This window comes from Bos javanicus, chromosome 3 (genome assembly GCF_032452875.1).
Source record: "Bos javanicus breed banteng chromosome 3, ARS-OSU_banteng_1.0, whole genome shotgun sequence".
Classification (NCBI taxonomy): Eukaryota; Metazoa; Chordata; class Mammalia; order Artiodactyla; family Bovidae; genus Bos; species Bos javanicus.
In genome coordinates, this window is record NC_083870.1 from 19564749 (window position 1) to 19590484 (window position 25736).

Sequence of the window (25736 nt, forward strand, 5' to 3'; positions counted from 1 at the left end):
GAAATAGTCTAAGACCCCCAAGATGGCCAGGCTGCACTCTTTCCCTCTGAGGTCTTTATGGTTATGTTTCATTTTGACCATGCCATGCAGCATGTGGGATCTTAGTTCCCCAGCAATTGGAGGCACTGAGTCTTAACCACTGGACCATCAGGGAAATTCCCTTTCCCTGAGGTCTTTAAACATGCTCCTTGAAACATCTACCTCAACTTGAGTGTTGATTCCCTCTCACTGCCGTACCTGCCATCTGGGCTAGATCGTGATATCCCTGGGAAAACCTCCTTCCCTAATGGCTCCAGGTTAGTGACATCCTACACTTTACCTCTGGTGGCTCAGTGGGAAAGAATCCACCTGCCAATGCAGGAGACACAAGTTCAGTCCTTGGGTCAGGAAGATCCTCTGCAGGAAGAAATGGCAACCCACTCCAGTATCCTTGCATGGGAAATCCCATGGACCGAGGAGCCTGGCAGGCTACAGTCCATGGTAGTCACAAAAGAGTCAGGCATGACTTAGCAACTAAACAATAACAGCAACAAACACTTCATCTCAGCTCGATTATATGCCACATTATACTGAGACTTCCTGCCTACTCTCAGCATCCAGCTTCTGCCTTAATCAACAAGTGACTGTAAAGGATGACTAAGTTTCAGGGAGCCTTGGGATTTACTGGGTCTTAACAGAGTCCCACTCCAGTACTCTTGCCTGGAAAATCCCATGGATGGAGGAGCCTGGAAGGCTGCGGTCCATGGGGTCGCTGAGGGTCAGACATGACTGAGCGACTTCACTTTCACTTTTCATTTTCATGCATTGGAGAAGGAAATGGCAACCCACTCCAGTGTTCTTGCCTGGAGAATCCCAGGGACGGGGGAGCCTGGTGGGCTGCTGTCTATGGGGTTGCTCAGAGTTAGACATGACTGAAGTGACTTAGCAGCAGCAGCAGCAGCAACAGAGTTCAAAGAAGAGCCTGCCAGGATATAGTCCATGAGGCCTCAAAGAGTCAGACAAGACTGAGCAACTTAGCATGTAACACGTAACAGAAGTCTCAGGCTTCCCAGGGGGTACTGGTGGTTAAGAACCTGCCTGCCAATGTAGGAGATACAAGAGACATTCAACCCCTGAGTTGGGAAGAGATGGGCATGGCAACCCACTCCAGTATTCTTGCCTGGACAATCCCATGGACAGAGGAGACTGGTGGGCTATAGTTCATGGGGTTGCAAAGAGTCAGACACGATTGAAGTGACTTAGCACTCAAACCCAGACAACACAAGTCTCTCCTAGGTTTCTACCCTGTCCTTTTCGATAACCAAACTTCTTCAGAAAGAACTTGCCTTGGGGTAAGCAAGTAGTTGATGAGGAAAAGTCCCTTACAAAGTCCTTTACAAAATGTCAGCTGGTAGGCAGGACATGGTCCTGCACCTAGTACCCCAAGGCGGTCAGGCCCCAGGTATCCTGACCTGTGGGGAGGGGTAGCCATCAGCTCGCCCAATGCATGACAGCCTTTAGGGGTTGGACTCCACGTCCCATCAGTCCCTGGGACATCAAATGCTGCCCCTAAATTGATGCCCCAAAGCCCAAAGCCTCCCAACTCCCAGGCAAAAATAAAATGAAGAAAACAACCAACCAAACAACAGCAACAAAGAATTTTAGCTAGTAAATTCAGAAGGAGTGATAGAATTTGGATAGTACCAATGTGTAACCTCTAATGACAGCTGGATCCAGGCAATAATCATCAGTGACTGCTAAAACCATTCAATGAAAGACCAAAATGGGGTTTCAGAATGGCTAGATCAGATGATGAAACCTGAGTACACTATTTAATCTTTATATCACAAGAAGAGTACATCTTAATGTGATGCAGTAGGAAGTACACAGCACCACCCATAAAGTATTCTTGCCAAAAAGTCAAAATTAAACTGATCAAGACTGAAGAGCTCATGGTCAGTTTACAGGAAATAAAGGAGACAGAGGAACAAGTTTTAAAAGGTTAAAAACAGGACCTCCCTGGTGGTCCAGTGATTAAGAATCCGCTTGCCAATGCAGGGGACATGGGTATGATCCCTGGTCTGGGAAGATCCCATGTCTGGGAAGATCCCACATTCTGTCAGGCAGTTAAGCCCATGCACCACAACAACCGAGCCTGCGCTCTGGAGTTGGTGAGCCCCTACTGAGCCTTCTTGCCTACAGCCTGTGCTCTGCAACAAGAGAAGCCACTGCAATGAGAACGATTGCCACTGGAGAAAGCCTGCACAGCAACGAAGACTCAGAGCTGCCAAAAATAAAATAAATACAAAGAAATACATAACTTTTCAATAATAAAAGGTTATTGTACTATAAAGGTGCAATTATAAAAATGGGGAATGTGGGAAATTCTATAGAGCAAATGACCAGTTTCCTCAACAAATAAACTGAGGGAATGTAGATTAGAAAGATTTAAGAAACATTAACCAAAACCAAATGTAATGCAATGTGTGGACCTTGCTGTTATTGTTTGGAACATATCATAGAAAAATACATTTTCTTTCAGAAAATTGGAAAAATTTGGACACCCAGTGGATATTTGATGATAATAACAGATTATTTTTTAGGCGTGATTATGGCATTAGGACTGTGTTAAAAAGAGTCCTTATTTTTAGTCATACTGAAGTATTTACATAAATCCTGAACTATTTGATATATGGGAGAAGGCAATGGCACCCCACTCCAGTACTCTTGCCTGGAAAATCCCATGGACGGAGGAGCCTGGTAGGCTGCAGTCCGTGGGGTCGCTAAGAGTTGGGCACGACTGAGCGAATTCACTTTCACTTTTCATTTTCATGCATTGGAGAAGGAAATGGCAACCCACTCCAGTATTCTTGCTTGGAGAATCCCAGGGACAGAGGAGTATATTATTTGATATACATATATATAACAGCTATAATGATACAATGAATATCTATATTAAATAATCTAGAGTGAGTGAGTTGGAGAGTGGAGGAGGTCTAGATAAAACAAGATTGGCCAAATGTTGACAATTCTTAAAGCAGGATGATGGGTATGTGTATATGGGGATTATAGTTTTCCTTTCTTTTTTCTATATTTGAAATTTTTTCATAATAAAAATTTTATTTTTTTAAAGAGATCTCTTCACCTGCATCCTTATCCTGGCCTCATCTCACTATTTCCGCCCCTACATCACTGGAACAGACACTCCAAATACAAGAGAGGCCCTCCTGTCACCAGCAATCTGTGACCCAGTCTCCCCTAATCCCTGATATATCCACCATGGCAAGACCTCTCGCTGTTGTCTTCATGAAGATTCCACCCCATGGCCCACCACTGGGCTACTGAGCAATAGCAAAACTGAGCTTGCTACATGAAAACTCTGGTATATCACCTGGGATCTCCTGCCAGCACCATGGTCAGCTCCACAAGTTGGCCTAGGAAACCATCTGGAAGGTTCTGGAGAGTTTGCTAAGCCCAGGGACACCATTTCCGCCCTGAGAAAAGCTGTAGCCTCAGTCTACCATGATGAAAGATGTGAGAGTACTGGAAAGTGTCCACCCCACTGCCATTCCATCAAGCATGATCAGCCCTCCCACACACTGTGGTTGGGTCCCTAAAGGCATCTTCAGGCAGCTGCACTCATCTCAGGGACTAATGAGGATAATCCTCCTTCTTGCACCTTCCATGTGTTTGATTGCCTGGCTCCATGCTCTAAATATCTGCTCTTGGCCATTCTCCAGCATGCTCTTAGGAGTCCCTTCCCTGCCTTACTGGTTTCGATGCTTAGCAGACTTTCTGCTCTAAACACTACCTGACAGACAAATACGTACAATATTTTGTAAGGTTAAAAAAAGTAAGTTGCAGGGACTTCCTGGTGGTCCAGTGGCTGAGACTCTGCACTCCCCATGCAGGGGGCCCAGGTTCAATTTTTGGTTGAGGAAATAGATCCCATATATCACAGTTCACATGCCACCAATTCTTGGTTGGGGAAATAGATCCCACATATCATAATTAAGAGTTCACATACCACAACGAAGACTGAAGATCCCGCGTGCCACAACTGAGATCTGGCTCAGCCAAATAAATAAAAACAAGTAAATATTATTTTAAAAGTTAAGTTGCAGATATGTGTGCATGTGTATATACTTTACATACATATAGTAAAATTCCCACTTTTAAGAAGAAATTCAACAAAAACTTCCATTCAGGTAGACTTGTGTTTGTAAGGACAGGGTAATAGGGCGGGATGCTACTTAGCAGAACATGTTACCTCAGAGGAGTGAAGGTTTTATACTGAAACTTGACAAGATGTTTCTAAAACTAATCTAGAAATTTAAATGCACTGTTTCAGTTATCTATTGCTGTGTAACAAATGGCCTCCAAAACTTAGCGGATTAATATTTTTACTCACAAACCTGTAATTTAGAAAGGGCTCTATGGGAACCGCTTGTTTCTGGTCCACTCTGCGTCAATGGGAGCAAATTAAAGCCTAGAGGCTAGAGCCATTTGCTGGCTCACTCACTCACATGTCTGATGACTGATGTTGGCTGTCACCTGGGACCCCCGCTGGGGCTATGACATACACAGGCCTTTCCATCTGGCTGCGTGGCTTCCTCACAATATGGTGGCTGGTTTCCAAGGGCATGTCCCAAGAGACAGGAAAGAAGAAACGCTAATACCTGTTCTAACCCAGACTTGGAAGTCATACAGTGTCACTTCCACCACATGCATTTATTGAGACACTCACAAAGGCTAAATTAAGGGGACAAGAAACAAACTCCACTTCTTGATGGGAAAGTGGCAAGGTTCTGGAATAGCATGTGGAACCAGAAATGTTATTGTGCCCATATTTGAAAAATATAATCTTCCCTATGTAGGAATAATTTTTTTCAGTTAACAAAACTAATAATGGAAAAGTTTCAGCATTAGACATCAAAACACACTGTTGCTATTGTTTAGTCACTAAGTCATGTCTGACTCTTTTTCAACTCCATGGACTATACAGCCCACCAGGTTCCTCTGCCCATGGGATTTTTCCAGCAAGAATACTAAAGTGAGTTGCCATTTCCTTCTCCAGGGGAGGGGGCTTCCCTGGTGGCTCCGACAGTAAAGAATCTGCCCGCAAATGCAGGAGACCCAGGTTAGATCCCTGGGTCAGAAAGATCCCCTGGAGGAGAACCACGGGGTTCTCCTCATTCTTGCATCTCTTCATTCCCACTCCAGCATTCTTGCCTGGAGAATTCCATGAACAGAGGAAACTGGCGGGCTACAGTCCATGGAGTCACACAAAGAATCAGACTCGACTCAGCAACTAACACTTTCACTTTCTCCAGGTGATCCTCCCAACCCAGGGATGAAACACATCACCTGCATTGGCAGGTGAATTCTTTACCACTGAGTTACCAGGGAGGTCCCCAAACATACTATATAATTGCATTAATTAAAATAGAGTGTTATGGATAGACTAATAGACAAATAGAATCAACAGAAGAGAAAAAGGCCCAGAAATAGGCCCAACTATAAAAGGGAACTTAGCATAGGATAAAAGTATAAGATAACATCATAAAAGGAAATAACTATAATAAGAAGGAAATGATAAATATTTTTAAATGACTGGCCATTCATTTGGGAAACAAACAAATTAAATTAGGTCCTATGGAAGACATTATTGATTGATTGGCTGCTGAACAATTATTCCCGAACCTTTCTTCCCTTGCTTACCAGAGGTAACTTATATCCTTAACTTTATGATAATGATACTATTACTTTTCATTTATTTTTTTACCAGATATGTAAATCCATAAATAATACATTATTCAGTTTTGCCTGCCATTAAATAGCTATTCATTGCATTGTACTGTATATTTTCTTTTGTGTTCTTTCACTGTTTCTAAAATTCATCCATGTGGACATGTGTAGCCATGGCTCATTCATTTATACTGCTCTCTGATATTCCATCATATGAATGTACTACAATTTATCATTCCACTGCAGGTGGGCATTTGGATTGCTTCCAGTTTTGCTAATGCAATCAATGGGACTATAAACCTTACTCCTTCTGTCTTTAGGGCATATCTGTAGGGGTAGGATTGCAGAATCATAAGATATTAACACATTCAACATTACCAAGTAATACAAAATAGTTATACCAAAACATACAATTTCTCAAAATAGTTATACCAAGTTATACTTTTCACCAGCAGTAGATGAGAGCTCCTGTTGCTCCACAGCCATGTCAAATCTCAATATTGCTAGACATTTAAATTTTTGCCAGCGTATTAGTGAGTGTGAAATGATATCTTCATGTGGTTTTACTTTATATTTTCTTGATTACTATAGAGAATGAACAACTTTTCATATTTATGAGCCATTTCTGCTTCTTTTATAAAATTCCTGTTCATTTTCTCTGCTGCCCCTTAGTCTATTTGGTGGTTCATCTTTTTATTTGTAGGAGGTCTTTATAAATTCCAGATAACAGTCCTTTTCAGTTATGTCTTGAAAACATCTTCTCCAAGTTTGTAGCTTGACTTTGCATTCTTTTTACAGTAGTTTTTAAAATAAATTTGTTTCTAATATTAATGTGTCTAAATTTATCAGTATTTTCCTTTATGATTTACATTCTTATGTTTGTTTAAGAAATTCCCTCCTAGGACTTCCCTGGTAATCCAGTGGCTGGGACTCCAAGCTCCCAAATGTGGGGGGCCCAGGTTTGATCCCTGGTGGGGGAACTAGAGCCCAGGAGCCACGACTAGAGATTCTGCATGCCAAAACTAAAAAAGGATCACATGCAAGGAAGATTGAAGATTGCATGTGCCATACCCAAACACATAACTAAAAGTAAATATTAAAGAAAAAAGTATTCCTTCCCAATTTTAGTAAGCAATGTATAATAGTGCCTAAGAGCAAATTTGGAAAACTGAGCAGTGGCCACAGGACTGGAAAAGGTCAGTTTTCATTCCAATCCCAAAGAAAGGCAATGCCAAAGAATGCTCAAACTACTGCACAATTGCACTCATCTCTCATGCTAGTAAAGTAATGCTCAAAATTCTCCAAGCCAGGCTTCAGCAATACGTGAACCGTGAACTTCCAGATGTTCAAGCTGGTTTTAGAAAAGGCAGAGGAACCAGAGATCAAATTGCCAACATCCGCTGGATCATCAAAAAAGCAAGAGAGTTCCAGAAAAACATCTATTTCTGCTTTACTGACTATGCCAAAGCCTTTGACTGTGTGGATCACAATAAACTGTGGAAAATTCTGAAAGAGATGGGAATACCAGACCACCTGACCTACCTCTTGAGAAACCTGTATGCAGGTCAGGAAGCACAGTTAGAACTGGACATGGAACAACAGACTGGTTCCAAATAGGAAAAGGAGTATGTCAAGGCTGTATATTGTCACCCTACTTATTTAACTTATATGCAGAATACATCATGAGAAACGCTGGGCTGGAAGAAGCACAAGCTGGAATCAAGATTGCCGGGAGAAATATCAATAACCTCAGATATGCAGCTGACACCACCCTTATGGCAGAAAGTGAAGAGGAACTAAAAAGCCTCTTGATGAAAGTGAAAGAGAAGAGTGAAAAAGTTGGCTTAAAGCTCAACATTCAGAAAACTAAGATCATGGCATCTAGTCCCATCACTTCATGGGAAATAGATGGGGAAACAGTGGAAACAGTGTCAGGCTTTATTTTGGGGGCTCCAAAATCACTGCAGATGGTGATTGCAGCCATGAAATTAAAAGACGCTTATTCTTTGGAAGGAAAGTTATGACCAACCTAGATAGCATATTGAAAAGCAGAGACATTACTTTGCCAACAAAGGTCCGTCTAGTCAAGGCTATGGTTTTTCCAGTAGTCATGTGTGGATGTGAGAGTTGGACTGTGAAGAAAGCTGAGCACCAAAGAATTGATGCTTTTGAACTGTGGTGTTGGAGAAGACTCTTGAGAGTCCCTTGGACTGCAAGAAGATCCATCCAGTCCATCCTAAAGGAGATCAGTCCTGGGTGTTCATTGGAAGGACTGATGAAACTCCAGTACTTTGGCCACCTCATGTGAAGAGTTGACTCATTGGAAAAGACCCTGATACTGGGAGGGATTGGGGGCAGGAGGAGAAGGGGACGACAGAGGATGAGATGGCTAGATGGAATCACCAACTCGATGCACATGAGTTTGGGTAAACTCCGGGAGTTGGTGATGGACAGGGAGGCCTGGTGTGCTGGGATTCATGGGGTCACAAAGAGTCAGACACGACTGAGTGACTGAACTGAACTGAAGAGCAAATTCTGAATCCAGGCAGCCCAGTTCAGATCCTAGGTCCATCACTTACTGTGTAATCTTGGACAAAGTATTAATCTCTCATTACCTCAGTTTCCTCATCTGTAAAATAGGGATAATCATTGTACTTATCTGATAGAGTTGCTATGAGATTAAAAACATAACATATATGAGGCCCTAGAACAACCCTCAGCACATATTAATGTTAATAAATATTTGCTGTTATTATAATGATGCTTATCGGACAATTTTTATTGTTACTTCTCAGGGCAAGGACCATCATACTGTTATCAAGTCCAACCTCACTCTGCTCGCTGTTCAGTAGACCAATGAATTCAAGAGACAAGGTGTTGAGGCAAGGCTAGCGCCTCAAAATAACCATTTTATTGGGGTCTGGATGCCAGATTGTTTTATAGATTAGAGAGAAAGAAGCAATGAGGAACTAAAGTCAAAAGGCAGAATACAGAGGAAGATGCAGTGGGGAAGTAAAGTGAAAGGGTCTTCAGTCTTGTAAAACTTCTCCAAGGGAATGTCCAGCCTTCAAATGGGGTGTGTTAGTCTCTTCTATTCACAGGTGGGCAGGGACAAACTATCTGTCCATAAGATGAAGAAAGGCTTTAGTTTACAGTCAAGCAGAGGGGCAGGGTCCTCCAGGCAAGCCATTGAGTATAATTATAATAATAAAAGCAAGTCAAAGGAACAGTTCCTAACATGGAGTCGGAATTGGCTTCCTTCCTGCAACAGTACCTTATTATACCTTATTCAGTTTTGTATCCTCAGCTCTTAGGCAGAAATTTGGCATAAATATTTAGTTGCCTGTTTTTCCCATCTCTAGCCTTCCCACCTCCTGACTCAACCTGGCCTTTCTACAGTGCTGTCAAAATAATTTCCCTTTCACAGCTATGATACTTTTCCTCCCTTTGCTAAAGGTTTTGATTATTCTCTGCCACCTTCAAATTCCTAAGCCAGGGCTTCCATGGTGGTTCAGTGATATAGAATCCACTTGCCAATGCAGGAGACACAGGTTCAATCCCTGATCTACATGCCTCAGAGCAACTAAGTCTGTGCACCAGAACTACTGAGCCTGTGCTCTAGAGCCTGGGAACCTCAGCTACTGAGCCCACGTGCCCTAGAGCCCCTGCTCAGCAACAAGAGAAACCACAGCAATGAGAAGCCCATGCAGCAACAAAGACCCAGCGCAGCCAAAAATAAATAAGATTATTAAAAAAAAAAATGAAATTCGTAAGCCAGCATAATTTACCCCAAATTCTTTTTCCATTTAAAGTGCTTTACATTCCACTTTATACCAAACAGTGGTGTTTGGGGTATCTTTCCATCAGTCTATACCCATATTTGTACATGAGCACCTGAAAATCTGTATAAATGCAATCTAGGGCAGTATTCAAGAGAATGGGCTCTCAAGGCAGAGGGACTGACTTTGGATCCTGATTTCAGCACTTACTACAATGTAACTCTGGACAAGTCCCTTCACCTCTCCAAGTCTGCTTCCTTGTCTGTAAAATGGAGGCAACAATAATTCCTACTTCAAAATAAGGTATTTAACATTCGGTCTGGTGTCTGGCACGCAATAAACAAATAAATTTTAGCTGTTACTAGAAAACCTTCTAGGCAGTATATTTGTATTTCCCCAACTCCACAGTCCCCTGGGTTTGTTCCCCCAGGACCCACCAAAGCTAGTAGTAGGGAAATGCAGGCTGCAAAGGGCGATGATCACAAACTCAGGCTTCCCAGATGGCTCAGTGGTAAAGAATTTGCCTGCCACTGCAGGAGACCCCAGAGACATAGGTTCTTTCCCTCGGTTGGGAAGATCCCATGGAGAAGGGAATGGCAACCAACTCCAGTATTCTTGCCTGGAAAATTCCCTGGACAGAGGAGACTGACGGGCTACTGTCCAGGGGGGTCACAAAGAGTCAAAATGACTGAGCTGCATGAACACATGAGGAGGCAACACTGCTCTCCTCTGTACAAAAACACAATGATGATGAGACTGGAGAACTGCAGGACAGGACTACAAACATAGTTTTGGGTGTAATGTATCTGCTGTGCAAAACAAAAAAACTGTTCATCCATTCAAAGGGTGGTTAACCTTGAGTCCGTGACCTCTTAAATTAGATGCACCACTTGGCCTGTACCTGTATTTTCGTGGCAGAAGGTTCATTGTTTTCATCAGACTCCTGACCTTAAAAAGCCTTAACCAAAAGGGAGAGGGACGCTTGACCGTTCAGTACAATGTTCTCTGAAGCAAAACAGTCCAGGTGGGAATTCAGCACCCCTTGGGGGAGTCAGTCAAAATGCCATTATTCACTGACTGCAGAACTAAGGGGATGCAAAAGCAGCAGCGACTCTTTGGAAGGAAACGAGGTACTTGCGGGAAACCTTGCGGGAAACCTAGGAAGACTAAGGGCACTTTAGCTTTATGTGGTACAGCTGCTGAGGTTAAGAGGCCTCCATCAGTTGAGGAATGTGAGCTCGGGCTTGCAGGTTTCCTCTGAGTGTCTGCAAGCACGTGTTGGGTGGTGGGGACTAGGGGCGAATAGTTCGACTTGTTTTTCATCAAAAGCTGGTAATGTGAGTTTCCAGCGACTTCCATCACTGCTACCTATAATTTTCTAGCTATTTTATCATCCATTGAATCTTTTCTTCCAGTAGCTCTGACGCCCGAAGTCAAAACTGAAACACGGAAGGAGAAAGCAAAGAAAGCTTCAAAAGGAGGAGAGCGTCCGGTCTTTCGTCCTGCGGTCCCTTTAAGAGAAGAACCTCTTGGGACCGGCAGTCCCAACCGACCCCAGTTTTAACCGAAACCTAACCCGGACTTCCCCCTCTTGACTCAAATAAGACCAACTTTGGATTTTCCCTCCCCTATTGACCAATCAGATTCTGTTACCAGGCAGATTTTAGCGGCTGCCGGTGCGAGCCCGGCGCCTTCTGTCTCCGGGTGGCAGCAACGACCAATCGTAGAGCAGGCCGTCCGAGTATCTAGGCAGATCGGGGCCGTTCCAGCCATTCAGAAAAAAGGAAATAAAGCAACGCACGAGCCCGCTGGGCCAGGATCGTGGGGCTGGGCTGGAGTGAAGGTGGCTACGAGGTAGTTTCTCTTTCTCCCTTACCTTTATTGTTGGTTGTTTTGGAATGTGACTGTTCAAAGGTAGGGAGGGGGCAATATGAGTTGGGAGGAGAGCAGACAAGATTTTGGCTGTATTTTCAACTGCTTCTTCACCCATGTGCACGTGCCCCGAATCTAGGACCCCCCCTTTCCCGCAACCGGGTTTTCTACGCCCAGCACAGGAATTCCGCTACCCTGAACCCCCTACTTTGCAGCAACGCGGGATTGAATGGAGGGGGAAGGGAGAGAGTGGGGGCGCGCGTCGGGAGGGGAGGTGAGGGCGATGACGTAGGGGCCGGCGACGTGGGGAGGGGGAGCTGCGGGGGAAGCCGTGGCGAGATTAAGTAATGAGAAGTTGGGCCCAGTTTTTTCCAAGCCTGGAAGGGCAGAAACTGTTCGTATCCTTTCTGACCTCCCAGGCAAATTCAGTGGTGAGGAGTATATTAGAGAATTAGACAACTTTATCCTGTGGTGGTGGTTGAGGGAAAGGAGGGTAGTATGGGGTTAGAGGCAGAAATGAAAATTTCTCTCTAACGTGGATTCCCAGTCCCCCGTATCTCTTCCTTTACAGTTTTCCACATTTAGGAGACTGCAGAAAGGTGGGGCAGATAGAATGGAAATGGCAAAGATCTCTTTGGGTATATATGGGCCTGGAGAAGTAATGGAATAATTTCTAATTTTTGTAGAAGGCAAATTATAGAAAAAGACCACTGGGGAAATTCGGAGGCTTTCTTTCTGTTTTTCTGCCTTTCTGGGTAGAGAGGTGAGGAGTGCCCTGGGACCTCCAGCGGGGAAGGAAAATCTTGTTAAATCTTGTCCTGTCTTCTCTCAACTCTAGCCCTCATGCCAGGATGGCAGAAGATGAACCTGATGCTAAGAGCCCAAAGACTGGGGGAAGGACTTCCTCAGGTAGTGCTGAGGCAGGGGAACCCACCACCCTTCTTCAGAGGCTCCGAGGTACCATTTCGTAAGTACTCATCACCATCTCTAAACCTTGTTTCAGACCTGGGTATAGATCCCTATAGCACTTCTCTTCCTCTGTATTGGATGACCTGCACCTCCCCACGCTAGTGCATCTGACCAGGGGAGATTTTCATCATGGTAGCAGTTCTTGAGCACCTGCTAGGCTTTTCAGACCCCTTCCTCTCCCTAGCAGTCAGCCACAGTGATGGGGAGAAATCTTTTGTATGACCTCCAGCTTTTTCCTCTTCTCTACAGCAAGGCCGTGCAGAACAAAGTAGAGGGGATCCTGGTGAGTATTTGCGGAAGAAGGCAAGAGAGATGGCATTGGTGGGGGGGGATGAAGATGGTGAGGATATGGGTTAGAAAGATTCATGCAAGGGAGTCAGGGAGTCAGTGCTGTCTGCCCTGTCAGAAGATAGTTGGCTTTACAACTTGTTATCGCTTTGACCTTGAGCATCTCACTTCATCTCTGTGACCTCTTGTGGAGAAGCCCAGTAGAGATAAAATCAGAGCTGATCCCCTCCACTACCCTTCTCACCTTGGTAATCCTTAAGGGCTCCTAGCCTTAAATCATTTCTAAGGTCCTTTGTCAGCCTGACACTCACTCAGCTAGACTGTTTAGTAAGGATCAGAGGGTCCTACCTTGGGTATTTCTTGGCCTTATAATTTTTCCTACCTCTCTGTTACTCCCTACCTCAGCAAGATGTACAGAAATTCTCAGACAATGACAAGCTGTATCTCTACCTTCAGCTCCCCTCAGGGCCCAGTACTGGAGACAAAAGGTAGGTTTGGTGCTGGAATTTTAGATATCAGAGGTGCTTATTTTTAAAGAAAGGCTCCCTAGGGGTGGTCCCTGGTGGTCTAGTGGTTAAGACTTCACTTTCCAGTGCAGGGGGTGCGGTTTCAATCTCTGGTTGGGGAGCTAAGATCCCACATGACTCCTGACCAAAACGTAAACAACAGGAGCAGTATTGTAACAAATTCAATAAAAACTTAAAAAAAAAAAAAAGAAAGGCTCCCTTAAAAAGGGCTTGGTGAATAGGAATACTCATAACAGCTCTCCTTAGTTGGGAATAAAAGTTGCTGTCCTGCCTTGGTTTACCAGAGAAAGGTGAATTCTGGATGCACTGATTCAGTCCAGCCCTACTGAGGTGATAATCTGGATGGAACCAGGGCAACTGTTGGGATGTTGGCAATACTTGTCTCTCTTATTTCTCTTGCAGCTCAGAGCCAAGTACACTCAGCAACGAGGAGTACATGTATGCTTACAGGTGGATCCGCAACCACCTAGAGGAGCATACCGACACCTGCCTGCCAAAACAAAGTGTTTATGATGCCTATCGGTGGGTGGATGGGAGGGGGGTATATGGGGGCTGGGGAGGTGGGCCTAGGACTACCCCCTCCTCCCTGGAGGCCCCTGCCTCGATGGAGCCGGACTTCAAGGGTCTCCCAACCTTGATTCCCAGGGACCCTCTGAACCCACCCTTCTTCTCTGAGTGTTCTTCCCTCTCTGTCCCTGCCTCACTCAGGAAGTACTGCGAGAGCCTCGCGTGTTGCCGCCCGCTCAGCACAGCCAACTTTGGCAAAATCATCAGAGAGATCTTCCCTGACATCAAGGCCCGAAGGCTTGGTGGCCGGGGCCAGTCCAAGTATCCTTGACTGGAGAGGGTGGGCTGGAGGACCTGGGGAAAGAACCTTAGGGTGAGGATGTGAAGAGCTGGAAGTGGAAACAGCCCAACCTTCCTACATGGGGACCTCCAGTGTGTTGGTTACCCCTTAACTTATGTCAGATATTGCTACAGTGGCATACGAAGGAAGACCTTGGTATCTATGCCGCCCTTGCCTGGACTTGACCTAAAGGGCTCTGAGAGTGTAAGTAACAACCCTCCGACTGCACTCTTCTCCCCAAAGTAGATGGCAGAGGACTTTGGGAGGTGTTTTGAGGCCTGACACAGCCTAGGTTGTTTGGCACAGTTTCTCAGCCTATAGGATATGCCCTTCTGCCTACGCTATGGCTGAGGCAGAGGAGAAAGAGAATTTGGGGGTTTCTGGGATGGCATGATAGAAGCTACTGCCATCCCTAGTCTGGTCTTATGGTCAACATTGGTGCCTGAGAGGGGCGCAGGGGCCTTTGTTCACAGTGTAATTGGGTGTGTCCTTCCCCTGTTTAGCCAGAAATGGGCCCAGAAGTAACCCCAGCGCCTCGGGATGAGGTGGTAGAAGCAGCCTGTGCCTTGACCTGTGACTGGGCTGAGCGAATCCTGAAACGGTCCTTCAGTTCCATCGTTGAGGTTGCCCGCTTCCTGCTACAGCAGCATCTCATCTCTGCCCGATCTGCACACGCCCATGTGCTCAAAACTGTGGGACTCGCTGGTGGGTGGACCCTGTATTACGTTCAGAGAACCCTTCAGCCACTTTCAAGCTTAAAGGCTCTCCCACATAAATGAGGAGAGAGACACCTTCTGTTTCTAGAGACCCTTCTCAGACATGCCTTAGCCCACCTCTTTCTCCTGCCTCTCTACCAGTCAGAATCACCTCCCTCCTCCATTCTGTTCCTTCCTCACCGCTTTTCCTTTTCTGGCACCTCCGCAGAAGAGGACGAACATGCCCCTCGGGAACGGTCATCTAAATCCAAGAACGGGGTAGAGAACCTGGAGGGCGGTTCTCATAAGAGACCAGAGAGACAGGTCCAGGTGAGGAAGCTGATGCCCTTGACCTTACTCCCCTGGGCTGCAGGTGTAGTACACCCTTCGCCCAGTGGGTTCAGTACTTTTTCACGTCCTGTTCCTATATTCCCTCCATTGTCCAGTCTTCCCACTTACTGTGTTCTTCTCTTTACTTTTTAGCCTCCTAAAGAGCTAGACCCCCGAGCTGGGGCTGGCCCCTCTGCACGTGGAGAGAGAAAGAAGAGTGTAGCGGAGAGCCCGGCGCCAGTAGCCAATAACCCGCAGGTTAATGCCCTAGTGGCACGGCTGCCTCTGCTCCTCCCCCGGGCCCCTCGCTCACTTATTCCGCCAATCCGAGTCTCTCCACCCATCTTGGCCCCCAAACTTTCTTCAGGCACTCTGAAAATGGCTGCACTGCCTCTGCCCAGTAGGGCTGGGGGACCCCAAGCAGCTGTTCCCATCATTAACATGATCTTACCAACGGTTCCTGCTTTGCCTGGACCTGGACCTGGGCCTGGGCAAGCTCCCCCTGGGGGGCTCGCTCAGCCAAGGAGTGCAGAGAACAGGGAAGTGGGCATAGGGGGTGACCTGGGACCCCATGACAAAGGTGTCAAGAGGACAGCTGAAGTGCCTGTGAGCGAAGCCAGTGGGCAGGACCCACCAGCTAAAGCCACAAAGCAGGATCTAGACGATACAGGAAGTGATGCCAAAAGAAAACGGGGGCGCCCTCGAAAAAAATCAGGTGGAAGTAGGGAAAGGAATTCTACCCCCGACAAGTCAGCAGCTGCTGTGGACTCAGCCCAGTCCTCAAGGTTACCACGGGAGGCATGGGCCTCTGGAGGGGAGAGCAACTCAGCTGGAGGATCAGGGGGGCCAGGGCCAGTAGGAGAGGCTGAGAAGGGGGTGCTTGCCCAAGGTCAGGAGGATGGCGCCGTTTCCAAAGGAGGAAGGGGCCCCAGTTCCCGTCATGCCAAAGAAGCAGAAGATAAAATTCCTCCCGTCACCCCCAAAGTGAGCGTCATCAGGGGCAGTAGAAGCCAAAAGGAGGCTCTTCATTTGGTCAGGGGAGAAGTAGACACCTCCACACAGGGTAATAAAGACTTAAAGGGGCATGTGCTTCCGAGCTCCATTCCCCATGAGCGGAAAGACCCCAAAGCGGCACCCCCATGATAGGTATGTGGGAAGGAGTGTTTATAGCCCTATGTTAACTCTACCTGGCTGCCTAGAAGAGGCCCTTCTTTGCACTTGCTTCTCACTTGGCTCTTCATTCTCTTCTGTATAGACAGCTGAGGCACCCTGTCTTACATAGTGCCTGATTTTTGCCTCTCACCTTTCCAGCTCAGTCCCCTTGGCTTTAGAGTCACTAATCTGTAGTGACCCCTCTCCTGGATCCCTGCACTATCTTGTGGGAATATAGGGATGAAATACGATGAATGCCTAGGCTTGGAGTCTTTTGGTTTTAAATCATAGAAAACCTAACTCAGACTGGCTTAAAAACAAAGATTTATTGGCTCATGTGACTGGCAAGTCCAGAGGTAGGGCCAACTCCAGGTAAAGCTGATCCAGTGACTCCGTAAGTCTCTGAATACCTGATTGATTTTCCCCCCTACCTTCTGTAGGATCATCTTAAGACTGGTCCACCTCGTGGCTGCCAGCACTCCTGGGATTCCATGTTTCCTCTCTCATGTCCAACCAGAAAGAGAGGGCATCTTTGTGCCAGGAATCCTAGCAATAGCCCTAAGATTCATTTCGGTGAGGTCAGCCTGGGTCACACACCCATCCCTAGCCAGTCACTGTGGGCAGGAGATTGGTATAATAAATGCTAATTTGCTTATTTACGCTACATCATGGCCTGTACCTTTTGAAAAAAAAAGGCAGGATCAGCCTCCTTAGAATCACATAGATTCCTCAATGGGGACTGGGAGCGGGGAGTTCCCGGGGAGTCACCTGACACCTGGCCACTGCTATGAAGTAGGTGTGGTTTTAGCTTGCTAGGCTGAGACCAGTTATCTTCCTTCCTTTTTTTCCAGATAGTTTTGAATTTTCCTTACAGCAGCTGTAACCTCTTTTCCTCTTATTCTGGTCTCAGGGAATGAGAGGGAAATCTTTCTCATTTGGAGACTAGCTCTTTAGTCTCATTTGGATAACAATCCCCCTTTTTCTTCCACCTCCTTCTCAGAGATGGGTATCCTTCATTCTCCTCTTTCTGAATTTTAGTTTTCTCCTCATTCTCAATGCTTCACTCTACTGCCTCTTTCACCAAGTAGAGTGAGGTTTACTCCCTAGTCATTTTATTAAATTCACTCTGTATCCACCAGGTGTCAGTCTCTTGTCATGTAAGTGTCAGGACTTAGCTGGACCGGGATTGTGGGTTTAGGCTGTGTGTATGGAAGAAGGTACCTTGCCTATCTGGGAGCACCAGTAGGAAAGGAATTCAGGTATATATTTGGGAAAAGCAGTAAACCAACCAACATTAATTAAGGACCTACTTTATCTTCTGCATAGGGTAGCTTCCATCAGGGATTCTCCATTTTCTTTCAGGGAGCCTTCATTCATTTGTTCCTTTATTTCCACCATTGCAGATTTTTAAAAATTATATGTAATGTTTGATATCTATAAAGAATATATTTAACGTGAATAAGTTATGAAGCATAATAACTAAATGACTCATCACCCAATTTGTACATTAAAACATTAGAAATACTACTGAATTTCTCGTGTTCTTCCCCTAACCTATGCTCCTGGCTCTCCCTAGAGGTCACCACTATCTTTAATTTTGTGTTTATTAACTACCTGCAATATATACATACATACATATATATATATATATATATATATATCCTTTCCATTTATGTATATACCCTTTAAAAATGGTTTTGCTTTTTAGCTTTACAAAATTTTATTCTCTAATACTTCCCTGTGGTTTGCTTTTTTTTCCCCACATAACATTATTTCTAAGATTCATCCATGTTGTAGATAGCTATTACTCACTCATTTTTATCTATATAATATTGCAAGTGCTTAAACCACAATTTATCCATGTCAGTGGACATTTGGGTTGTTCCCAGTTTTTTGCAGTTATAAATAATGCTGCTACTAACATTCTTGTACAGGTTAGTGCCTTTGTTTTTAGTAAGCTTTCTAAGGCTTCTGAGATGATTCCTTTGGTCTGTACACCCTCTGAGTTGGAAACTGTTCCCTCTTGTCTCATTCTCTAAAAACGTTTATATTAGATTGAACTGAACCATCCTTTGATCGTTTGATAAAACTTACTTGGTAAGCCATTTGAGCCTGGCCTTTCTTTGTGGGAAACATCTTAATTTCAATTTATTTAATAATTATAGGCTATTTGGGCTTTCTATTTCTTCTTGAGTCAATTTAGGTAAAGTGTTTTTCTAGAGTTTTGTGCATTTTACATCATTTATTTTTAATGAAATTCCTTCCATGTTCTTTTTCTCCTTTGCTCCCTGGGTGGTCGTGTCCTTTTCATTTCTGCTGTTTACTTGTGCCTTCTTTTTTTCCCCTTTGACCAACTACACCAGAAATTTGTTTTACTTGTTTGATTTAGCTGCCATTCTGGGCTTTGTTGATACTCTCCCTTAAATATTTGTTTTCTACTTCATTAATTATGGATGTTATCTGTGGTATTTCCTTCTGCTTTCTTTAGATTTAATTTTATGTTCTTTTATATCAACTCTTTGCGACCCCATGAACTATATGGTCCGTGGAATTCTCTAGGCCAGAATACTGGAGTGGGTAGCCTTTCCCTTCTCCAGGGGATCTTCCCAACCCAGGGATCAAACCCAGGTCCCCCGCATTGCAGGTGGATTCTTTACCAGCTGAGCCACAAGGGAAGCCCAAGAATACTGGAGTGGGTAGCTTATCCCTTCTCCAGGGGATCTTCCTGACCCAGGGATTAAACCGGGGTCTCCTGCATTGCAGGTGGATTCTTTACCAACTGAGCTATAAGGGAAGCCACAAATATTTGTTTTCTACTTCACTAATTATGGATGTTATCTGTGGTATTTCCTTCTGCTTTAATTTTATGTACTTGTACATCTTAATTTTTATCTAATTAATTTTCAAGTTGTGTTATTTTCTATAAGTTTTCAAGGACTCACTTCCCTATATTCTCCACATTTTTCTGTTTAAAAGTATTTAAGTATTTAAGAATATTTAAATTACCTTTATGACTTTTTGGATTCGTGATTTAGAAAAGTTTTCTAAATTTCCAAAATCTAGCTATTTAAAATTTTATCTTTTTGATACTAATTTTCAGTTTGATCATTTGTGCTCAGGAAATGTGGTCTCTGTGATAGCAGTTCTTTGAAGTTTGTCAGGATTGTTATTTTTATATTCTGGGGCTTCCCAGGTGGCTCAGTAGTAAAGAATCTGCCTGCCAATGCAGGAGATGCAGGTTCGATCCCTCGGTTAGGAAGATCTCCTGGTGAAGAAAATGGCAACCCACTCCAGTATTCTTGCCTGGAAATTCCCATGGACAGAGGAGTCTGGCAGGCTACAGTCCATGGGTTCACAAAGAGTCAGACTCAACTTAGTAACTGAACAACAATTTTATATTCTGTAACTTACCTTGGATATCTACCTGTTCTGTTGATTTCTGCTGATTTTCCCATAGCAGCTTGTTCCCTGGTATATTTTGTATTTTTGGATTTTGAGCTCCTATTTTGTTAATCTAAGGAAATCCAGTGGGCCTAAATTGGGGGTACTTTCCTCCAGAGAGAATTTGCACTTGTTTCTGCCAGGTGACAAAGGGTGCTCCTTACCTGGGACTGTGTTAACCTTTCAGGAGTCCTGATTTAACTCAGGAGTCCCAGATTTTCTCCCCTGCTTTGGCTGGGCCCAGGGTTTAGCCTCTGTTAATGATACTGATACTAGCATTTGTCCCCAGAGCAAACCTGCTTCTTCTGCTGCATGTTACTCATTCTGCATAAGGATTCAGCTCAATGTTATTTTTTCCCCTTCCTTTAGTGATCTCTTCTACTTTCTGATGAGCGTGACAAACATGTTTACTGTAATTTATCCAGGATCCAGTGGTATTCTATGAGAGAGCCCTTTCTCTCCTCCATGCTGCCAGAAGTAGAAGTCCATTACTGTAGTTTTGGCATTTTCCTTCTTGTTAAGAGCTCTGCACTTGTTGGAAGCTAGCTGACTTAGCACTATCCTTAAGTCAATAATGATTTCAGCACAGTGTGAGTTATGTTAGCAGTAAGCACAGAGAGTGGTGGGAGCCCAGAGAAATAGACAGGGATCAGAAATGACTTGCTAGTAGAGGTGAGTAGGACAAGGCCAACTCATAAAGCAAGGACAGAACAACAGAAGACATGATACAAAGAACTGAATCATGATACCCATTCTGCTGCCTAAGAGCTGTAAATTCAAAGAGATTGAGTAATTTGGGAAGGCTTCTTGGAAAAGGTAGCCTTGAGTTAAGCCTTTAAGTAGAGCTTAAGATTAAAAAAAAAAAAAAAGTCATTCCAGGAAAAGCAGGAGTTTGAGGATGTGAGTAAGGACATGGCAGTCTAACCCAGTAAAAAGACCTGTTCGGCAGAAAGGTTATGTATGAACAAGAGAGAGAAATCAACTGGAAGAAAAACACACAACAGTTGAATGAATGGGTAAAAGTTATCCAGTGATGGAATTGAAAGTAATCCATTGATTGAATGAATGAAAGATACGAAGTTTGCATTAGAGGATGGAGGAACTGAAGTAAAAAAGAACCCTCCAGACAGCTGTTGCCATTGTCCATGTGGGAGGAGATGAGGGACTGGACCAGGTTGCTAACAAGTTAGAGGTGATAGGCATATGGAAAAGTAAACCACTGGTGATACGATAGAAGCTTCCAAGGGAACAGTGCCCTCACCACGATTGGGTTTGGGGATATATCCATTCACTTTAGGAGACCAGACCACTGGGTGATTTTAAGATTTACATGAATGTTATAGGGGTTTTAAGTAGCCTATTTTATATTTTTACCCTAATATTTTAAAAATCTAACATGAAACAAGTTATTCTTCTCTTGGTCAGGAAGTCTTCAGTTGGTTAGATGAAGGGCTAAACGAAGGTTTTGGGGACTGCCTACTGCTTCCTCTCTACTATTCCTTATTCTCTCCCCAATACCCTGTTCCCCAGTCCCATTGTTGTCTTTTTTCATTTTAGCCTTAGCATAAAGTAAGTCAGAAATAAAAATTTGTTACTTACTAAAACTTGAAATAATCTTTTGCTGTTAAACCAAGGTAAACTCTATGTCTAGTCTGTGGCCTCAAATAAATGAATGTATTGTTAACTTTTGTAGGCAACAGTCAATTTTCTTAAAAACAACAAAAAAAAGTAAATACCACATTGACTAACATGCTAAACGGGGGAATTAATATCATTATATATTTGTCTGTGTGTTTTGTCTCATGGTTCATCAGTAGGCCTATTCCTGCTTTGTCTAGGATCATTCTGCTGGTTCCATCTTATGCGGTAAAGCTAATTTTATATATATATATATATATATGCTGCTAAGTCGCTTCAGTCGTGTCCGACTCTGTGCGACCCCATAGATGGCAGCCCACCAGGCTCCCCCATCCCCGGGATTCTCCAGGCAAGAACACTGGAGTGCGTTGCCATTGCCTTCTCCAATGCATGAAAGTGAAAAGTGAAAGTGAAGTTGCTCAGTCGTGTCCGACTCTTAGCGACCCCATGGACTGCGGCCCACCAGGCTCCTCTGTCCATGGGATTTTCCAGGCAAGAGTACTGGAGTGGGGTGCCATTGCCTTCTCCGATATATATATATAATACGATATACTATATATATATATATATAGTATTAAAACATGTTTGTGAAGAGGCATTTACCAGAAAGAGCATGAGTTCAGTTTACCACTTTCTATAGGATTTTGAACATTATTTAGTCCAGTTTTTTAAAACAGATTCAAAAACAGATGGCAACTCTGTAGTCGGTTGTGAAACTAATTTAGCAGTATGCAAAGCTAAATGTTTTTAAAAAGTGAAACAGGGACTTCCCCAGTGATCCAGTAGTTAAAACTCCATGCTGCCCATGCAGGGGGGTGGCAGGGGGTTCAATCCCTGGTCATGGAACTAAGATTCCATATGCCTTGTGCCACGACCAAAAGATAAAATAACTTTTAAAAAGTAAAATAGAGTAGAAAGTATCAATGTGCATTGCATATAGTAGGGTAATTGCATATCACTTCCTGAAACTTATTTCAGTGAAGACCATGTCTATGTGCTCTTCAATGGTCGTGATTTAAAAATTGATTTCTTATTGTGGGTTGAAATAAAACAATTTCAAAAACCAATGACTTAGTCGTTCTGAAGCTCAGTTTCCATAAAATAACATCTGTTTCACAAAGATGTACTGAGGAATAAATGAGGTAGCATTAGTATTTATACACAGTAGGAGGCCAAGCAATAATTGCTAGTAGCTTCTTTTTCTTTTCTCTGGGGAAAAAAGCCAATATCTATGGTTCAGGGGAAAAAAATTACTCATTATAGTTTATTTAACCATAGGGGTGTTTAATATATAATTGGAGCTGTATTATGACCTGGGTCCTCTAGTTTTACCAACTTTTGATGAATAAGCCAACTTCTTTCCTCAATTTGATGACATTTAAATAAATAAATGAAATCAACAAAGCTAAAAGCTGGTTCTTTGAGAAGATAAATAAAATAGGCAAACTATTAGCCAGACTCATCAAGAAAAAAGGGAGAAGAATCAAATCAACAAAATTAGAAATGAAAATGGAGAAATCAAAACAGGCAACACAGAAATACAAAGGCTCATAAGAGACTACTATCAGCAACTATATGCCAATAGAATGGACAACTTGGAAGAAATGGACAAATTTCTTAGAAAAGTATAACTTTCAAAAACTGAACCAGGAAGAAATAGAAAATCTTAACAGACCTATCATAAGCATGGAAATTGAAACTGTGATCAGAAATCTTCGAACAAACAAAAGCCCAGGACTAGACAGCTTCACAGCTGAATTCTATCAAAAATTTAAAGAAGAGCTAACACCTATCCTACTCAAACTCTTCCAGAAAACTGCAGAGGAGGGTAAACTTCCAAACTCATTCTATGAGGCCACCATCACCCTAATATCAAAACCAAAGATGCCACACACACACACACAAAAAGAAAAAACTACAGGCCAATATCACTGATGAACATGGATGCAAAAATCCTTAAAAAAATTCTAGCAAACAGAATTCAACAACATATTAAAAAGATCATGACCAAGTGGACTTTATCCCAGGGATGCAAGGATTCTTTAATATCTGCAAATCAATCAATGTGATACACCACATTAACAAATTGAAAGCTAAAACCCATATGATTATCTCAATAGATGCAGAGAAAGCCTTTGACAAAATTCAACATCCATTTATGATAAAAACCCTCCAGAAAGCAGGAATAGAAGGAACATACCTCAATATAATAAAAGCCATATATGATAAACTCACAGCAAACATCCTCAATGGTGAAAAATTGAAAGCATTTCCCCTAAAGTCAGGAACAAGACAAGGGTGCCCACTCTTACCACTACTATTCAACATAGTTTTGGAAGTTTAAGCCACAGCAATCAGAGAAGAAAAATAAAAGGAATCCAGATTAGAAAAGAAGAAGTAAAACTCTCACTGTTTGCAGATGACATGTCCTCTACATAGAAAACCCTAAAGATCACCAGAAAATTACTAGAGCTAATCAATGAATATAGTAAAGTTGCAGGATATAAAATTAACACACAGAAATCCCTTGCATTCCTATACACTAACAATGAGAAAAATAGAGAAATTAAGGAAACAATTCCATTCACCATTGCAACAAAAAGAATAAAATACTTAGGAATAAATCTACCTAAAGAAACAAAAGACCTATATATAGAAAACTATAAAACACTGGTGAAAGAAATCAAAGAGGACACAAATAAATGGAGAAATATACCATGTTCATGGATCGGAAGAATCAATATAGTGAAAATGAGTATACTACCCAAAGCAATCTATAGATTCAATGCAATCCCTATCAAGCTACCAATGGTATTTTTCAGAGAACTAGAATAAATAATTTCACAATTTGTATGGAAATACAAAAAACCTCGAATAGCCAAAGCAATCTTAAGAAGAATGGAACTGGAGGAATCAACCTGCCTGACTTCAGACTATACTACAAAGCTACAGCCATCAAGACAGTATGGTACTGGTACAAAGACAGAAATATAGATCAATGGAACAAAATAGAAAGCCCCGAGATAAATCCATGCATCTATGGACACCTTATCTTTGACAAAGGAGGCAAGAATATACAATGGAGAAAAGACAATCTCTTTAACAAGTGGTGCTGGGAAAAGTGGTAAACCACTTGTAAAAGAATGAAACTAGAACACTTTCTAACACCATACACAAAAATAAACTCAAAATGGATTAAAGATCTAAACATAAACCAGAAACTATAAACTCCTAAAGGAAAACGTAGGCAAAACACTCTCTGACATAAATCACAGCAGGATCCTCTATGACCCACCTCCCAGAGTAATGAAAATAAAAGCGAAATAAACAAATGGGACCTAATTAAACTTAAAAGCTTTTGCACAATGAAGGAAACTATAAGCAAGGTGAAAAGACAGCGTTCAGAATGGGAGAAAGTAACAGCAAACAAAGCAACTGACAAAGAATTAATCTCAAAAATATACAAGCAGCTCCTGCAGCTCAATTCCAGAAAAATAAACAACCCAATCAAAAAATGGGCCAAAGAACTAAACAGACATTTCTCCAAAGAAGACATACAGATGGCTAACAAACACATGAAAAGATGCTGAACATCACTCATTATCAGAGAAATGCAAATCAAAACCACAATAAGGTAACATCTCACGCCAGTCAGAATGGCTGCTATCAAAAAGTCTACAAACAATAAATGCTGGAAAGGGTGCAGAGAAAAAGGAACCCTCTTACACTGTTGGTGGGAATGCAAACTAGTACAGCCACTATGGAGAACAGTGTGGAGATTCCTTAAAAAACTGTAAATAGAACTGCCATACGACCCAGCAATCCCACTGCTGGGCATACACACCGAGGAAATCAGAGCTGACAGAGACATGTACCCCAATGTTCATCGCAGCACTGTTTACAATAGCCAGGACATGGAAGCAACCTAGATGTCCATCGGCAGACGAATGGATAAGAAAGCTGTGGTACATATACACAATGGAGTATTAGCCATTAAAAAGAATGCATTTGAATCAGTTCTAATGAGGTGGATGAAACTGGAACCTATTATACAGAATGAAGTCAGAAAGAAAAACACTAATACAATATACTAATGCATATATATGGAATTTAGAAAGATGGTAATGATGACCCTATTTGCTGATGACAGCAAAAGAGTCACAGATGTAAAGAACAGTCTTTTGGACTCTGTGCAAGAAGGCAAGGGTGGGATGATTTGAGAGGGTAGCATTGAAACATACATATTATCATATGTGAAGTGGATCACCTGTCTAGGTTTGATGCATGAGACAGGGTGCTCAGGGCTGGTGCACTGGGATGACCCTGGGGCATGGGATGGGGAGGGAGGTGGGAGGGGGTTCTGGATGGGGAACACATGTGCGCCCATGGCTGATTCATGTCAATGTTTGGCAAAAACGACTACAATATTGTAAAGTAATTAGCCTCCAACTAAAATAAATAAATTAATTTA

General features: G+C 43.0%; 1 protein-coding gene across 4 annotated transcripts; it reads left to right on the plus strand.

The window, feature by feature from the left end:
• Window positions 1–11253: 11253 nt before the first annotated feature.
• On the plus strand, window positions 11254–21311 carry RFX5 (regulatory factor X5). Of its 4 annotated transcripts, none has more exons than XM_061406993.1 (10): window positions 11254–11360; window positions 12217–12345; window positions 12597–12630; window positions 13041–13123; window positions 13565–13684; window positions 13871–13990; window positions 14132–14213; window positions 14513–14714; window positions 14934–15034; window positions 15188–21311. In XM_061406993.1, exons 2-10 carry the CDS (start codon window positions 12230–12232, stop codon window positions 16175–16177), a joined length of 1848 nt encoding a protein of 615 aa, XP_061262977.1. In that variant the 5' UTR covers window positions 11254–11360; window positions 12217–12229; the 3' UTR covers window positions 16178–21311. The 4 variants fall into 4 exon arrangements, with proteins under 4 accessions (XP_061262977.1, XP_061262994.1, XP_061262967.1 ...); XM_061407010.1 differs by having other exon boundaries at window positions 11256–11420; XM_061406983.1 differs by lacking the exon at window positions 11254–11360 and adding an exon at window positions 11692–11772.
• Window positions 21312–25736: the final 4425 nt, after the last annotated feature.

Coding starts and splice junctions, on each gene's coding strand:
- RFX5 (XM_061406983.1), top strand. CDS start 11,726: ATGAGAAGTTGGGCCCAGTTTTTTCCAAGCCTGGAAGGGCAGAAACT. Junction 12,346..12,596: donor AGGCTCCGAGGTACCATTTC/GTAAGTACTCAT, acceptor TCTTCTCTACAG/CAAGGCCGTGCAGAACAAAG. Junction 12,631..13,040: donor ACAAAGTAGAGGGGATCCTG/GTGAGTATTTGC, acceptor TCCCTACCTCAG/CAAGATGTACAGAAATTCTC.